Source organism: Perca fluviatilis, chromosome 10, assembly GCF_010015445.1.
Source record: "Perca fluviatilis chromosome 10, GENO_Pfluv_1.0, whole genome shotgun sequence".
Taxonomy (NCBI): domain Eukaryota; kingdom Metazoa; phylum Chordata; class Actinopteri; order Perciformes; family Percidae; genus Perca; species Perca fluviatilis.
The window spans coordinates 3,569,189-3,582,052 of NC_053121.1; the positions used below are offsets into that span (position 1 = coordinate 3,569,189).

At 40.9% G+C, this 12,864-nt stretch overlaps 1 protein-coding gene across 1 annotated transcript in view; it reads right to left on the reverse strand.

The window, feature by feature from the left end:
• The window catches only part of pigg (phosphatidylinositol glycan anchor biosynthesis class G), a 103,856-nt gene that overhangs the window by 53,047 nt on the left and 37,945 nt on the right, over positions 1-12,864 (reverse strand). Inside the window, exons 7-8 of the mRNA XM_039813419.1 lie at positions 5,591-5,808; positions 1,101-1,385 (exon numbers count right to left, since the gene is read on the reverse strand). Of these exons, the coding sequence (XP_039669353.1) occupies positions 1,101-1,385; positions 5,591-5,808 (503 nt within the window). The remainder of the gene's footprint in view (positions 1-1,100; positions 1,386-5,590; positions 5,809-12,864) is intronic.

The window sequence follows — 12,864 nt, forward strand, 5'->3', positions numbered from 1 at the left end:
TCTCTGTGCACTGCAGTCTCCATGTTGTTGCACCTTTTCTGTGTCAGGCTCAGGGGAGCCCCCTCCAGGGCCGATGATCTTTCTGGGGTTTCACTTTACCGGCAGTATTAGTCTATATCCACGACCTTCCACTTCCGGGATTTTCGGGAAATTCTGCCGGATGTCCCTCTTTTTGGCAGGTTTTCCGTTACCTTCCGCTTTCTTTGTGTTGGAATTCTAAACTCCGGTGGATTTGTGAGGACTATGGTTAACTCCACCTCAGATCTCTGCAGGGTAAATCCAGACAGCTAGCTAGACTATCTGTCCAATCTGAGTTTTCTGTTGCACGACTAAAACTACTTTTGAACGTACACACGTTCCACCAAAACAAGTTGCTTCCCGAGGCTATTTTGCAGAGGCGCCGTGGCTCCGTCCGGCGCTTTGCTCCGCCAGTGACTACTGTGATTGGTTTACAGAAATGCCAATAAACCAGATCACGTTTTTCTCCCATCCCAGAATGCTATGTGGACTAGCCAGACCCTCCTCCGCAGTGGTGTGGAGGAATGTCTGGCAATGTGAGACTACAGCAGTATTAACAACAGATGAAGCCACCGTGTCTTGAGAAGCTTGTTGTTTTATTGTTCACTGTTAACTCTCTTTACATTGTCTTTGCTATCTCTTTTTTCTCTCTCGCTTTTCCCCTCACACAGCAGCACACTTACGCTAAGTTATTCTCACAGCTACCGGTCACTGTAGAGCTAGGCGATATGGAGAAAATCAGATATCACGATATTATAAATAAATGAAATTGAAATAAAAAAGGTTTGGAACCACTGCTCTAAAGCAGTCACAGACCAGCTAAACTGGTGAACAGGTTAGGCTGCATATTGACGTCAAAAAGAAAACGCGCGCGTGCGCACACACACACACACACACACACACACACACACACACACACACACACACACACACACACACACACACACACACACACACACACACACACACACACACACACACACACACACACACACACACACACACACACACAGCTATGAGGACAAACATCTGTTCCAATCTGTATACGTGTGGGGGTGGGATATTCGGGTGCACAGACTCACCTTCCCGTGAATCTTTGGCCCCAGGGGGAGTCGCCGCGTTGCCATAGAGACCAGAATACAAAACATTGCCGAGGAGAAGGCGACCGCAGCAAACACGAGACCCCAGGAGAGGCTGCAGAAGTAGCAGGAGCTCTCAGTAGATGTGCACACCAAGACGTGCACCGAGGCGAGCAGCAGGCACAGGAGGTAGAAAGGCAGCGAGAGCAGGGCTGGGAGGACTGGCAGGTCCACGGCTGCGGCACCGCTCAGGGCTTCAGGCATAGCCAACAGTAAGACCAACAGGAGCTGTGAGGCCACGGAGAGAGAAGAAGAACTTTGATCAACTTTTTTTTTGTTCAACTGTTACAACCACAATAACCTACATCAGCATGGCTTTGTCCAGTATATCAGAATCAGATTTATTACCAACAGTACAGGCATTATGCAACATGACTTCACATATTGCAACAGAAACTCTTTCACTTGATTTAGTTTCATAAAAGTCTCCTTATAACATATAAAAAGTCCTAAGAGATCCAAGTGGTGGAAAGTATTGAAAAATACTGAAATTGGTAATTCCAATTTCCTATCGCAGCCCATGTTCATAGGAGACACTGCAGGCGAATAGGGGAAATATTTTAACAAACAGATGTTACCATGAAGTTTCCCCAGTTGATTATTTACATTAAAGAACAATTCCGGTGCAAAATGAACCTAGGGGTTAAGAAACGGCTGAAATTCCATGCTTTTTGGTCTAAACGTCATACCCAAATTAAAATTGGTACAGCTCCCATATACTTTGACACTTTGGGTTGTGAGAAACACTCTAAATTTTGTGTTACAAGTGTCAGGGTGATTCTAGGCCTTACTGACACAGAGTTACAGAGGCTAGAATGGAGGTTTTTTATTTCCGTCCAAGTCATACATCTGTAAAATTATTAAAATACTGTAAACACATCTGGTAAGCTACAGATACACCCAGGCCATAGCTACATGTCCCTGCTTACTATAGAAAAAATGCCAAAAGACTCAAAAATTGATTTTATATGAATCTTTTTCTACAGAAATGTCTGTCCGTTTTTTCTTATTTCAATTTGAAGAGTGCAAAGAAAAAAGCCAATAAAGTACACAATAAAACACTTTTCAAATACACAAACACACCCACATCAATCACACACATACTATAAATAACTATATACATAAATATATAGCAATAAGTCATTACTAATTGTACAGAGTGTGATATCCTCATAGGAGGCCCAGTTTTTGCTTTGACAGAGCTCCTGTCAACACAGGGTTAAAATGCCAGGGCCATATTGCATGTCAATCGAATTGTCTGCTCATTGTCTTGTAGCATTTAAATCTAACTGGTCAGAGAAAATGTCGATCGAACGCATGTGGGCCTGACATGCTGTCAGAGGCTTCCTTGGCTTCCATTGGGCACATCAGAGGCAAACCTGAACGGACTGGCTCAAATCAGGTACCAATGGAAAGCTTAGAAGCTAGAGAATCCAATGACTATGAGCATGTAGGAAGCTGGGGGGAGAAGCGAGCGGCGATAACAAGTGCGGAAATGGAAAACTGTTTTTTCCGTTGTGATTCGGCCAGAAACTTCAACATTGTGAGGCGAACAGCTCGTTTTGGAATATAAAGCTTGGATATTACATTTCCTTGGAATCTTGGGGATTTATGAATATCAAGTTTTGGTCAAAATACCACTTTGTTGCTGAAAGGACAACGAAAACAGGTAGGCATGCACTCGGAGCCTCTAGGCACCAGCTGCGCAAATTACGGCTGAATTGTTTTATATTCTGTTACTTTGTAACAGTTGTGTAACTGCTATAAATCATCTTATGCTTTGTATGTGGGCTTACATTAATCATTAGAGGCTAAGCTTTAAATTGGTGTGTCGCATGGCTGTATATTTTGCTTAATGCTTTAAAGTTATAAAAACGCTAATGAGTGGAAGTTTTATCGAGGTTTCAGCGATGCCCCAGTCACAAAGTGTCCCGTTGACGGGACAGTGATCCTAGCGAGGTTAATAACATGTGTGTACCGAGTCGAACGTTCTTTGGGATATGTTGTCATGCTAATCGAATGGGTCTCTAGCTTTAAACAAGCTGGCGCAAACTGGTGATTAGCTGCTAACGCTAGCCTTCGGGGCAGATGGTAAATCACTATTTTATACCACTAACAAGGCTCAAAATAGCCCCACACTTCTACGGTAGTATAATGAGGGTCCCTACATGTAAACCAAAGCACTGACAACTTTGTAAGTGTACAGACAGTTTATTACAAAGATAGATTATAAAGACTGTACCATTCATGTTTACATGCGGTCGCCATCTTGGAAAACCAGTCGAACCACAAACGCTGTGTTTGAGCTATGTTATGGTGCGTTCTTTTTGTCCACCGAAGTCGTTTTAAGAGTTGTTTTCCGGAGTTACGACCCAGAAGTTGCAAAAAGAACGCCCCCGAGGTCGTATTTACGACTTGTCAAGTCGTCTGAACTCAGAGGACCCCGAGCCTAGACCTACTCGCAAGGAAGCTATTCAGTTCAGTTCAAGTTTATTTTCAAATTCATATTAGTAAGAAGTACACCAGCAATGAAATACAATGTGCCTTAGCACTCTCTCAGCACCAGTCAATAATAACAATTTTGAAACATAATAGCATTTTAAAAACATCTAGAATATCCAAACACAATATACATAAGTGACTAAGTTCAGACCACAGCCCTCCTTCCTGTTGTGCTATCGTTCAATAACCTTATTAACTGGGGGTAAAAACTATCCCTAAAACATGTTGTGCGCATTGGGATGCTCTGCAAATGTCTCCCTGATGGAAGGAGGAAGAAGAGATTATATGCAGGATGACTAGAATCCTGTATAATACCTCGTGCCTTCTTAGTGCTGCTTTTCCAGTAAATGTGTTCAAAGGGAACCCCAATGATTTTAGATGCAGTCTTGACTACTTTTGTCAGAAGATTAAGGTCATGTGAAGCCCTGCCAAACCACACTACAATGTTACATGTCAGTATACTTTCAATTGTACAGCGGTAAAAGTTCTGTAGAATGTTAAGGGACATACCATATTTCTTAAGACACCTCAGAAAATAAGCTATTTCTCATTGCTAGGTAACGACAGCTGTTATCTCATTTGGTTGCACTTTCCGAAAGGTCAGCGGCAACTATGTCAAAGTTGTAATAATTTGAACTTTGAGCGCAGCGCAAAGCGGCAAATCTGAGGGGTGCGCGACGCCAGGGGTAGTGCAGTGCATAGTTGGGCGGCACCGTCTCCCCGTTGGAAATCAAAAGAACGGACAGCGCAAATCGGTTTTGCCGCCTATCATGTGTAGGCAGCTTTAGGCTTTTTATATGGTAGAGAGTATATAATAATAATAATAATAATAATAATAATAATAAACATTTGTCAGATTTTTTTGTTGCAATTGGTGGGATATTCAGTTTACATGTTTTAAAGGAATTTGCCTTGTAATAATGCATGCAGTAACAATAAACATATTAAAAGGCCCTGAACACCCACACCGGTGTTTTCAGTTCATCTGGCTGATTGGACCTTTTCCCAGGACTGTGTGGGTGTGTCTAGACTGGTTGATTGACATCTTCCTGAGTCTCTCGTTAGCTTTGTTGCATCTGTTAGGGTAGTACAAATTACACCTTCATCAGCCCACCTTCGACTTGAGCAGACATCTAATCAGCCAGAATAAGTGAAAACACCTGTGTTGGTTTTCAGGACCTTTTAAAAAAACGAACAGTGGACTAGTGGTCAGTACATGTTTAAAGTTATGTTTAGAGTTTGCAGTTTTAGTATTTATTGCCAATCCATCTTATGGAAGTGTTTTTTTTTTCCTGACTTTGTATGGCAACTCCACTCATGGAAACATTCCCTCCACCATGTTTCTTTATGAGAGATTAGTTTTCATTTCGTTTCTTACACACGTGACTTCCATTAGGGCTGCATAATATATATCGTGTTTTTATCGTTATTGCGATATCAACTGGGGCAATAGACACATCGCAAAAGGCTGTGACATAACGCAAAAGACACTCAGAGATTCTTTTTTAGTTAGTTGAAAGAAAATTTCAGTAGAAAACTGCATTTTAAAATGTAGCTGTCGTTCTCTTTTTAGTGTTGCCTGTATTCAATTCAATGTTCAATATGTTCCATAAAAGAATGTTGGAAATTACTTCCTTTCATTGGTTTTAAATTCAACAAGCAATTTGTTGTACCTTACTGAAATAATAATACTGAAAGCAAACGAAAGGCAGAACTGAGTACACTTATCGCAAGTATTATCATCGAGTGGTATTAAACGACGTTATCGCATATTGCATATTTTCCTCATGTCGTGCAGCCCTGATTTCCATACACTAAAAACAAACAAAACACAGCTTTTCTTAGACATGAGTAGGGGGGCGCCAAGGAAAAAAGGTTGGGAACCACTGCTATAAATAAAACTGAATTGAATGAACTTCCTCTGCACTCACCTGGAACACAAACACCATGCCTGCGATCATGGAGTACATGTCGTACTTGCCCAGCTGTTTGCTGAGGGCCGAGCTCATGGCAGCCAGAGCCTCCAGATACTGCTTCAGGACCTTTTTGCCCATGTTGTTAAGCACCTCAGAGGTGTTGCCCTCCAGGAAGAGCTTCATCCAGCTCCCATGAGCCTTTTCTGCCACACGGAACTGCTCAAAGCCTGCCTCTGGTATCGGAGAGAAGTGGGGAGGGGGACACCGGCATCAACTACTGGCATTTTACTTTTTTTCCATTTTTTAAATACTTTATTTTCAAATTATTTAACAACAGTCACACAACCAACCACACAAAACAGCAACCAAAAAAAGAACAGAAACAGACAAAAAAACAACTAAACAAAGACACACAGGTGGAGAGCCGCCAGAACAACAGAGTACGGGCCCTATGTTGCACCTGGCGCAGCGCAAAGCCCGACGCACGTGTCTTTGCTAGTTTAAGACCGACGCAGTCGTCAATTTCTAATAGCAAATGCACCTGCGCCCACCTGCGCCCATCTGGGAGCCCATGGGCTCGGTGGTCTTACACGGAGGTGTGTTCAGGTGCATTCTTGGCGTATTGCTATTTTGAGGCAGAGGAAAGTGATCGCGCCATTGACCAACAAGGTAGAAACGCGCCTGGCTTTTAAAGGAAATGGGAGAGGACACTCTGATTGGTTTATTGCATGTTACGCCCAAAACACACCTATGAATTAATGAAGACACTAAGTAAATTGTAATTTCCCCAATGGGGATCAATAAACAGTATAAATTATATAAATTAAATAAAAAATTACAAACCTTTTGAACCACGCACCTGGCGCACGGACCCTTTTCTCTGCTGTTAAACTAGCAAAAGTGGATTTGTACACGCCCTAAACAAACCTGCGCCAGGCGCTTCACGTCGTGCGCTTAGATTGTTAAAATAGGGCCGGTAGAAAAGGGTGTGGAAACCAAAAATGGTTTCCACACCTTCAAAAACAACACCTGCCAAAACCAATCTGTTCCATCCTAGCCATGGAAAGCATTTCATTAAGCCACCTCCTTAAACATGGGGACAGAGGAGACTTCCAATTAAGTCATATTCATTTTTTAGCTGCAACCATGTCTGCTCTAATAATTTGCTTCTGCTGGGAAGGGCCTATGTACTGTCAGAGTAACCTAAAATAGCCAGATTACAATCTAGCTAGATATTTATCTGACATTGTTAAATATGTCATTCCATAAATGACTTAATACTGGACAGTGGCAGAATAAGTGTGACAGTGATCCGTCTGAGATACCACATCTGTCACGCAGCGGTGGGGCGGGGGGGGACTGATTCAAAAATCTTGTTGAGTTTGGTTTTGGAGTAAAACTACTGGCATTTTTAAATAGTGTGGCTTTAGAGTGAGCATTAATCAGGAATTGTCTGACAGATGTTGATGTTGGCTGTCAGCTACTCAAAGACTTGGCATTACTGGGATATGCTGTAAAACTTGTTGGAAGTTAAGCAGCTATTGCATTTATCAAAATGAGGACATTTGCAACATCTCATTAATAAACTCTGTGGGTTTCCTGATGCGGCAACACATTAATTTTGCTCCGTCTATTTATCACCAAATACCATCTGATGCATGAGGACAAACTAAAGTTATTTATGAACCAAACAATCTGTGCTTTCCAATTATGTAACGTCAACCTCCAAATTGAATGAATTGTTTCAGTATTACAGGAGAGCGCTGCTGTCAATTGGTGGCATTGTTTTCTTGTTTATATCAACAATCTGACAGCATATTGTGACATATTAGAAATGTTAAAAGCATTGTTGGATGCTGAGCTATGACTGGATAGAGTTGGAAATGCATTTTTTTTTATACTATGTGCGTATTCAAAAATAAACTGAACAGTGAAGAAAAGTTAAGGCAGTTTGCAGGAGTGCTTTGTCTCACTTCAGAAAAAAGCCTCTTCAGACTGCTGCCTATCCGGCTGTATTTCATCATAAAGAAAATACAGGCATTTTCTTACTATTTGTTTCCTTAAAAAAAATACGAGTTCACTAATAGCGTTCATGATTTCATCAATCATTCTGATGCACGTCGGATGTTATATATGGGAAATCTATTAACTTTCAGCATTTCCTAGTCCCGTTTCTTGTCGATAATGTTCCTTAAATTGAAAAGATATTATGCCTGTGGGGAAAGAAAAAAACAAAACATTAAGTCCTGAAGAAAAAAAAAATAAAAAGCATTGTATATGTTGTCAGGATCCCAACGATGACAAGCTCGGACTCATCTACGTTTACTCAAAGCAGATGAAATGAAGCCTGCTTTCATTTTACTTCAGTGCTTTAGGAACATGTTCAAGGACAAAGCAATGTGGAGGTTTGATGTGTGGCATACATCAGTGTCTCTCACACACACACACACACACACACACACACACACACACACACACACACACACACACACACACACACACACACACACACACACACACACACACAAAAAAAAAAAAAAAAAAACACACACACACACACCTTAAAACAATATTTTGCAGTAGGCTATATAACACCCATCTCAGCAGCATAGGCATAGGGGTGATAAATAGTTACTGTGGCTTTGCCAGACAGAGGGGTTGGTAGAAATATTAGAACCTTAAGCCACAGGCATGAATCATACAATATCGATGGCCCTGGCCATGTTTCATCTGTCTAAAAGTACAGGGATTGGTTAATGGCCCTCCAAGATGCCTGAGGTTAGAAGCACAAGAAAACAACAATATGAAGATTGAAACAAAGCAGACAGTGATGGATTTACAAATGAGTTTTATAAGGACAGTCGATATTTAATAGTACCCTTGCGGTGTCAAGTTTCAAATTGGGCTTTGGATAACAGACAACATAAAGATTGTTATTATTAGTTAAATCCAAATGTCATATGAGAAGTAACCAAAATACAAATTAAAAATATTTAGGTGTGACTATTTGTCAATACTTCAATTTGCAATTTTGGGGCCTTGAAGAGTCAAACGATACAAGATTTACAAAAACGAACATTGATCCCCTTAAAGTGGCAATCCCAAAGAATTTCATTTAAATACATTTCTCTTAAGTCCCTATCTATCACTGAAGGAGGTAGCACAATGGTGACTGAGCCTATGGCCCACTGATGAAAGTACTGCTGTTGCAATATTGATATAGTTGCACCGCAGTGTTACAAACTGGGTTTCTGTGGTGACATTATGGTGGCCGAGAGAGAGAGAGAGAGAGAGAGAGAGAGAGAGAGAGAGAGAGAGAGAGAGAGAGAGAGACGTTCAATCTCAGAACGGTGTGAACTGCTTTGAGATCATAGACTGTAATAGTGTAAATAATGTTTGAGGTGTTTTCTCTCGTTTGGTGGGTGTGTCTTTAGTTTATTGGCTCAGGTGTCAGGTGATACCCAATCAGCAGAGACGTGTCCGTAAACTCGTGGTAATAAAAAGGCGGAGCGCTCTCTCCCCGTGGGGTCAAAAATCAAGCTGTTCCACTTAGCGCTCCCCCTAGAGGCCTGGAGAACTTCCGTTGTGTAATATGCAGCGTTTATTTGTTGCGTTTGTTTTCGGGGATTGTGTGCCTTTCTTTTTGCATTGTTTCTGTATTTGCAGAGCGTTTGTGTATTTGGTTTTGTTGTGTGTATTTGCAGCGTGTTTGCTAAATGCTGTGCATGTCTTGTCAAATTTATGAAGAGGTTTCTTAATTTTCTTATGTTTTGTCTATTTGCTTGTGTTTCATTAAGTTGCAGTGCGTTTGCCCCTGTCGGCCACCGTACGATATTCCCAGAAAATGCTGTATTAAGTTACTGCTAATGCAGAGTTACATTAAAAGCATTTAATTGGCAAAACATAAGTTGACTTTTATTATGGAGTAGTCACAGGGAATGCAATGTGTATCAAAAATGTGTCTACAAAAGAAGAAAACTGTTCTTTTTGGCAATTTCTGACTCCGGATCAAAATAAAAGTAAAATATTGCAGGGAGTGATGGAACAACAGGAGAAGCCACAGTGAGCTGTTAGATTAGGAGCTGCAGGCGACAGGCTGCACACCTCCAACTTCATGGAGGTAACAGACTACTTTCACTTTCGCTGTCCGCAGACTCATGCGGTGTGCAGCATAAAATAAGATCACTGTTGCTCCCAGAATGACGGAAAAAGGCCAATTATTACTGGACTTCTATATTTTTTTTTTGGGGCATTTTGCACCTGTTCTACCAACTGAGCCAACCCAGCCACCGGACTTCTATATTAAAACGACAACAGTTTGCTATGCTGCAGTGTCCCCAGGTCTTAAGGATTGCCACTTTAAAAATAACAGGGGCATTAACGGTACATCATTAAAACAAATATTTTACCAAGACTAATATTTTTCATTTCAAAACTTGCCAATTCATATACCTAAAAAAATAAAATCAGTCAATTTTATTTTATAATCATTTACCAATGAGAAATTACCTGGCAAAAGAAATAGGGCTAAATAATACCGTAAAGGAGATACTGTAGGGGATCTTCCAGTGATTCCTACAATACGCCCATAAATAGCCTATATAATAAGAAAATCCATTCGGGTAAATACAAAAAATATATATACTATATGATACTATATGGTCAGATTTACTGGATTATGGAGGAACCAAGGAGTCAGTCACCATTTGGGAGAGTGAGCTGACTTTAATTACCTTTACTTTGGATTAAAGTTATTGCAATCTTGATTTACTGGAACGGATTAAAACCATCAAATAAACAATATAAAAAACGGAAACATGGCAGAGAGACAGCGAATGTGGCAGAGAGATGTGGAGGCAGAACAAGGCTGTTTCAACCTCGTATGACCAGAGTTGAACTTTATAAATGTCACATTTCGTGTTTTGCAGTGAAGTGGGGTTGTATGAGATACTTATCCATAGTCAGTGTTTTACCTACAGTAGATGGCGGTCGGCACACATCCGGTTTAGAGAAGTGGGGAGGAATACGGACATGGAAGGTGAGCAATGTACTGCTGTCGACGGAGGCAGCAGCAAAACATATTTTAGCCACCTAAAAGAAGACCCACCTAAAAGAATCAATATTAGTTTAGGTGTATGCTATATTTGGAATATTTCACCTCTTTACCTAAGCCAACAGACTCCTTTGACAAAAACAGTCATTTTACATTGCAGACCACAGGAGTTGCTGGTCTACATTGCAGACCACAGGAGTTGCTGGTCTACCGCTGCCTGGATAGGTTAGATTGTTTGTGTGGACCAGCGACTCCCTAGTTCTGCGAGGTAAAATTATTGTTTTTGTCAATGGAGACTGGTGGCTTTGACGAGAGCGTAGACTGATATAACAGCTTCCATTACCCGTCAGAAAGGGCTGTTAGACGGCAATGTAAAGTGGGAAAAATAAACTGATAGAGATTTTATATATTCATTTTTGGGAATGAAAGGGGGAGAGAGAGATGGGGAACGACAGGCAGCAAAGGGCAGCAGGTCGGATTCCAACCCTGCGCCGCTGCAGGACTCAGCCAATATGGGGCGAACGCTCTTACTGGGTGAGCTAGAGGCCGCCTCTATAGAGATATTTTTTTTAGGTGGCTAAAATGCGTTTAGCTGCTGCACCCCCGTCCACAGCAGAACATTACTTAGCTTCCGGCTCGGCACTCCTGTTTGTTCCTCCATACTGGAGCCTTGCCGACCACAATCTATTGTATTTACACATCACATCTCAATATTCTTGGACAATTATGTACAATAATTAATTGGTGTAATATTTCATCCATGTGCAAAGGTGTTATTTAGCCACTTCTGCTACTTATACTCACACTGTATTTATGTTGACACTGCAATACAACAGAATTTGTAATCTGCATTTGAAACAATCTTTTTAACCAAATCTTACTTGTAACCTAACCTCTCTTACTCTCTTACTCTTACTTAACGTTTTTATTTATTTCTTACTGTACCTATGTTACTTTATACCAGAGATGGGGGACTCGAGTCTGACTCAAGTCGCCACTTTCAGGACTTGAGACTTGCTTGGCTTACATTGATAAATGACTTGACTTGACTTTGACTCGAGACAGATGACTTAAAAAGGACTTGACTTAGTCAATGTATTAGCCAGACCATATTCTTTTTTTCAAGGTATTGAGAAGTTAAGTTTTGGTTTTGAAACCTCCTCGTGCTATCCGCGCCACCCTGCCAAGTTGCTAGGCAACCTTCCAGAGCATGGTAGACCAGCAGAGGCAAACGTAGGAGGCAGCCGTCATCGAAGGGATTAATGCCCAAAATAGTCAAATTTGGTTGAAAGAGTTTATAGCCCATGCTCGTTGGAAAACACAGCTGTGTGCAAGGATTGCAACTCCAAAATTACAGCCACGAGAACCACAACATCCAACTGTAGCCGTCATTTCAAGAAACACAAACAAAGGTAACGTTATGCGAATGTGTCTTTTAGCGAACGTTAACTGCATATTTTTGTATAACTTGATTTGTGACTTGCTTGACTTACAGCAGGGACTCGACTTGACTTGCTTGATTCTCACCACAGTGATTTGTGACTTGCACATGTGTGACTTACTCCCACCCCTGTTTTATACACTTTTCTTACTCTTATTTTACCTTGAATATGACAGTGAGCAACTGCAACTAAATAATTTCCCTGAGGGGATCAATAAAGTATTCAGACTCTGATTTACATCTCCCTGATAAAACATGTTTGACTAATGAAATCAGTAACATTTCTTTCCAGGTAGAAGGCAGTTTTCTTTTAAACTTCTTTCGCACCCAGTAAGATTTGACCCCAACAGGTGTCCAACAGGTATGTTAATTAAAATATCATCCCAGGCGAATTTCCCAGCAGTGTCAACTATTACATTCCACTGCATAACCGCTTCATGATTACCCAAGTGGACAGATTTAAAAAAAATAAAAAAATAAAAATCAACACATCCAAATGTAGGTCTGCTGAAATAATTTCCATTTCATTCCATCACTATGGAAACCAGGGACAAAAATAGAGTGGGAAATGTGCTGTTGAACGTGAAAGGAAGTAGTTAGTTTCAAATCAAGTTTTGAAAATGCAATATTTGCTGCTTACCACACTCACGTTTGTTGCAGTTCAACACCTCTGTGATGTCTTTTAGACGTCATACTGTACTAATGTGTCTTACAATTTGACATAAGACACAAGATGTACTGAAAATTGGGACAACATACCAATGTCTGTAGGCCTACAGACATCACAGTGTTTGG